This window comes from Corylus avellana, chromosome ca1 (genome assembly GCF_901000735.1).
Source record: "Corylus avellana chromosome ca1, CavTom2PMs-1.0".
Taxonomy (NCBI): Eukaryota; Viridiplantae; Streptophyta; class Magnoliopsida; order Fagales; family Betulaceae; genus Corylus; species Corylus avellana.
In genome coordinates this window covers 30132139-30137481 of record NC_081541.1, presented here as the reverse complement: position 1 = coordinate 30137481, position 5343 = coordinate 30132139, and the positions used below count along the sequence as shown (strand labels likewise).

The 5343-nt window shown below is 37.1% G+C and overlaps 1 protein-coding gene across 1 annotated transcript; it reads right to left on the bottom strand.

Moving 5' to 3' along the window:
• Positions 1 to 463: 463 nt before the first annotated feature.
• Positions 464 to 2711, bottom strand: LOC132169567 (cation/H(+) antiporter 3-like). Its single transcript, XM_059580588.1, has 3 exons — positions 2313 to 2711; positions 1314 to 1568; positions 464 to 1186 (listed from the first exon to the last, which is right to left on the bottom strand). Exons 1-3 carry the CDS (start codon positions 2709 to 2711, stop codon positions 464 to 466), a joined length of 1377 nt encoding a protein of 458 aa, XP_059436571.1.
• Positions 2712 to 5343: the final 2632 nt, after the last annotated feature.

Sequence of the window (5343 nt, the reverse complement as noted above, 5' to 3'; positions counted from 1 at the left end):
GTTTAAGGGTATGATTGCAAAATTGATGAAAGATCAAGGATGGTAAGCAACATTTTCCATAAAATAAACTATCAAGAGCAATATTTTGTGACAACTAATTTTAGGCCTCATGAACAATTTATGCAATTTAAGTCATGAAATCTGTTAGGGGGACAGTATGATTAATCTAACATCCTCAAATGCTCGTACTATTTTTCTATATCCTAAAACTCTTGGCATAGTAATGTATGCAGATCTTGCATGCTGCTTGCATAGCAATTAGGTTAGGGGCCTAAACCACATGATTGATTGCATGGTTGTGTCTCTGTGTTTATGTTGATGGAAATGAGGACACCAGATGGAACACTCTTGCTTCTTAAATCAACGATACTTGTAACTTTTAAAACCATCGAAGAGGTGAGCATTAATCCAAATTTACTCTAACATATAAGAGCTCCACTAGCCTCCCTAGCCAAGCAACAAGTCATTTATTTTTTTGTTGTTGGACCACAAAAACAGAAGTTCTACTATTAAGATCTAATGAGGCAAGAAAGTCTCCAATAATCCCTAACTCTGAAAATTCACTCCATTCTGCAAGACCTGATATCTGCGGAGTCTCTACGCCATGCCGTCTACCAACAATAATAAGGTCATATTCCTTCACCATATATCGAATTACCAATGCCGTCTGAGCCCCATCTTTCACCATCTTCTCTTGGTATAACACAGATTCATAACCCTTACTATTAAGTTTAACATCCTTGAGTATCTCAGAGTCAAAAAAATATTCATCCCAATAGGTATCATCTTCGTTGCCAACGGTAACAAAGTGAACCACAGTGAGGGTAGTTTTGGAGTGATTCACCATGCGTTTAGCAAAAGTGAGTGCTTCTCGGTCATCATTACCTCCAAAGAAGATCATGGCAACAGAATAGGATGACTTTGATGAAAGCAATGAGTGGCCTAGATTACCACGGTCAATCAGGATGCCAACTGAGCAAGGGGCTAGTTCAAGCACATTGCAATTTAAGGTCCTCATGGCATTATCCTCTGATTCAATAGAACCATCAATGGACCATTTTCGGTGGAACGGCATTACTATGAGGGATGTGAGTTTGTCCAATCCAAGGATGCATATGTTTTCGTGCATGGACTTGAGTGGAGAGATTACTGTGAAGACGTTTACTGAAACAGCACCTAGATTGTTCTGTTCAAAGTGATTGAAGGAGAGAATGATATTCTTGGAATAGGAACTATCAGACAGTCTTTTTCTGCATTTGGTGGGAAATAAAAATAGGAGAGGCCCGACCAATTAATTCGATAAGGTGAAGTACAGAAACAATAAGGGGCCTTTCTCTAGATGGGCACGATACTTCAAGTAGTGTGGTTACAGCAACAATGTTATCTGGCCTATGAATGCATGCTAGGATTCGAAGCTCTGCATTGCGTGTGCAATTCATTAAATCCCTTTTTTGGTAACCTGCATATTGCCTCGAAGGATCGTACAGGAACTTCAATAGGAGTGGCATGAAAATTGCAGTCAATAGGATGTAAACACATATCATAGAGAACACCTCGTCTGTTATGATCTGCACTTAATTAAAAGAATGTTGGAGAAAACTATCAGGAGACCTTGTTCAAAAAACAAGGTTTTTTACTAATAAAGATTATGTGCTAGAAAATGTATTTTGCAATATAGTATGATGTTTCCAAAAGATCAATATTTTCTTTCATTCTTAATTTTAGAACTTATGCTTAAAATAATCCTATAACCATGAAATATCAACCATCAAATTTGCAAAAAAGATAACTTACTATAATCCTTTGTTCCTTTTCTTTACATCTACATGACGATTTTTCTCTAGGGTAAGTATTGTATGTTCAAAATTAAGGATGGGGAAAGGGAAGAAAAATCCAACAGGCAATTTTATTTGTTCTTTTCTTTTTTTCTTTTTTCTCATCCTACCAATTTGAAATGAATGAACTGTAGGTCTGCATTAAAAGAGCATTACAAAAATTAGGCAATCATCTCAATGTAAGCACCCAAAATGGAACCAAAAAGAGAAAGGAAATTACTTGTTCTAGGAAAGAAAATAAAAGAATAGGGGAGAAAAGATGGTCACCTCGATATCTCTTGAGAATGTGTTGCTAAAAAGTTGGCTTACACCTTTGCAACTCAATAATAGAGCAAGTGCGAGAGCATCATTTAAGGGCATTTTGGAGTATAAGAAAGGAACCAAACAAGCCACCATTTTGGCCATAAAAGTCAACGCAATGATGATTGCATTGATTTTCATGAAACTATTATCAAATTTGATTAAACTCAGATCTACCCTCATCGTACAAGTAGTCACATAGACCGGCAAAAAAACATCTGAAACGAAGCAATTCAACTTGCTAACAATAGCTGATCCTAAAGGCAGTCCATCTGGTATTGCCAAGCCTAGAAGGAAAGGTCCTAAGAGTACAGTCTGACCAAAGAAATGTGAGAACAACGTGAAGCCAAGTAAAATTAGCATGATGGTATGAATGTACGTGTCTTTGACAGGCCTGCCTTCTGGTGTCTGTCTGATTACCCAAAACATTAATGGTCGAATTGCAAATACAAGGACGATAACATAGCTTACGAATGCTGCTAAATCTATAGAGACAATCTTACTACCTTGCTCCGTGCCAGTTTTAGTGAAGGTGGCCATAAGGCTCAAAAACAGGCCTAACAAATTGCTCACCATTGCTGTAGAAAGGCTTAATCGACCGAGTTCGGAATTCAGGATCTTGAGGTCCTCAAGAAGGCAAACGAGGACCGGAAATGGAGTTATACAATAGTTTACTATCATAAATGGAAGTTTAGATGTTGTTTATTTAGACGCCACAATCTTCCAAGTTGCGCTTGGACTAACAAGCCAATTAGCGTTGGGAACAATATGCATGCAACACCAGTAAACACGGCTTTTCTTCCACTTCTTTTGACCATTCCTACATCCATTTTCACTGCACTCACAAATAGAAAGAGTACGAAACTGAAGAGAGACAATCTACCTATTATTTCTTGACCTCTTATCGAGAACAGAACATTCACTATTTTGAAGCGTCCCAGAAGAGATGGACCAAGGATTATGCCAACCTGGTTCACAAAAAATCAACTCAACAATCTGATCAATTAAACCTCAACGGGATTGGCACGAGTGCAGCTACGCCCGGCGGGCGAAAGCTAGCTCAACCTTAAAACAAAGAGAGGAAGAGACCATTAAGAGTGGTGGTTCAAAGGTCAAGGAAATTTCTAAATAGTCAGGACATGTACTAGGGCGTGAGTTCGAATCTCCACAATGGAGAATCCTCACGTATGCCTAATTATTATTAGCCGCATTTTATTCTCATTGATGTCCTGGTGAGGCTGGGTCAAGCTATGGCTCAGTCAAATTTGAGGAAGCGTTTGCGGTTCCCACTGTCTAGTCTCCTCCTGTGTGGCTCCTAGCGGGTAGGTAATACTATGGTCACGCCCAGATAGGATAGCCACAATTGGTTTCCTTGGCATACCATTTTTCAATTAAAAAAAAAAAAAGAAAAAAGAGGAAGAGGAAGTGGAAGAGAGCATGCACGTACAAGAAGTTGTGTGGTGAACTTGGGGACTCCATAAGACTTAAGAACGTAGTGGGCGGCTTGGTTGAAGGTGAAAATGAGAGCCATTTGTAGCTGAAGCATTGGCAACGTAAACGGCAAAGTCCCAGAACCAATGTAATTCCACAAGCCGAATGAATCGATCGGGCCAGGTGACTCTGTGCATTCGATCATGGAGATCCTGGCGCTTGTATTTACATATGTGATTGTACCCTCCACAGGCAGATGCTTTCCTGCCATGCCTCTTTCTATTTTCACACAAACAAAGTTTGATGGACAAGGAAATTAAGAGCAGGCAAGTTGGGGTACTCTTTTCTCTTCTGTAAAATTTTGTGAGAAACTTTTTCTCTATTGTATTCTCAGAACATGTGATTTTATAGCATGCATGGGCCGTTAAATATGTTAATCTTCTAGAAAATGATCATGAGCATCCATTATCTTATGGTAGTAATCTGTTTATTAATGTAATTAGCATTCGCTTTCTATTATGCAACGACGCAGATCAAAAAATGGGTTTCAAGTGCATGTGTATATATATTCGGATATACACTGATAATTTAACTGCACAAACGAAATCCTAGGCAACGGTATTGAAGATGATCTTATATACGTACCTTTCCAATATTTATCTTTCAGGAATTAATAACAATTTAGTCTTTGGGATATACTAAAGTAATAATTTAGTCTTTGCAATCAAATTCCGTTGAAACCACTTTACCGAATGACATCTCAGCACCAATAAAAAGATGATATGTGTTACTCTTAATAAAAAAAATATGGGGCGGGCCGGGCGGCCGTTCCATGCCATTCGGATGCCATTTTGCAATTCTTACTCTACAAAGTCCGCCAATCGGATTCCTTCTATTCAATTCTGCAACATTTCTCTTCTTATTATCAACATGTAGGCCAAGGGTAGATAAATGTTGGGAATGAGCCGTCCTTGCTCATATATATGCTTGCCGGTCATGAAAGAGTTTATGCAATTCTGATAACTAATTGTAAAGCTTTAGATAATCAGCATAAATAAATGCTATAGAATAAAGATTTAATAGATAAAATAATAAATTAAAGATATATTTTGATGAAAATAAATTGACCACATAGCTAGGCAGACCTACAAAGGCTACAATATATGGTGGGAATGCTTGGCAAATGACAACCCGAAGCATTTTCAAAAGCCATAAAAAATACAAGTAAAAAAAATTAAGTTTTTCTTTTTTTTTTTTAAATAATAATAAAGACCCAAGGGATGATTAAAGGACAACTATAAGTTAATAAACTTGCCATTAAAGGACCCATTAACGTAATATACCCGTTACAAAACAGCACGTAAGTTCTTTGTCCTCATTTCTCTTTATACTCTAGTTTGATTTATGATTTGCTGCATGTCACTAGAGAAACCAAATTGTTCAACTTTTAAAATTTGAGGAATTTTTTTAAAAGAAATAACCATAAGAGAAGCATAAGGTGGAATGGGGTGGTGGACCGGTGTTGGACCGCCGGTGGTGGTGGTGCAGCAAAAAAAACTCTATGTAAACTAAAGGAGTAAAAAATTTATAAAATTATAATACTATAGAGCTCTCTAAAAAGACTTTTTTTAAAAAAAATAAATAAATAAGCACTAAAAAAAATTCATAAATAAGACAACCAAAACGACAAAAACAAAAAGTTTCTGTTTTATAGTTTTTTCGATTGGTGGGAATATCATCAATTTATATTTTGACTTCTCTTTAGGTTTTTTGTTAT

Excerpts from the sequence above, each read along its gene's own strand:
- LOC132169567 (XM_059580588.1), bottom strand. The coding sequence starts at position 2,711 with ATGGTGAGCAATTTGTTAGGCCTGTTTTTGAGCCTTATGGCCACCTTC. Across the intron at positions 1,569-2,312 it reads TGACTACTTGTACGATGAGG|ATCATAACAGACGAGGTGTT; the intron begins GTAGATCTGAGT and ends AATTAAGTGCAG. Across the intron at positions 1,187-1,313 it reads AAAGGCCCCTTATTGTTTCT|AACAATCTAGGTGCTGTTTC; the intron begins GTACTTCACCTT and ends CACTTTGAACAG.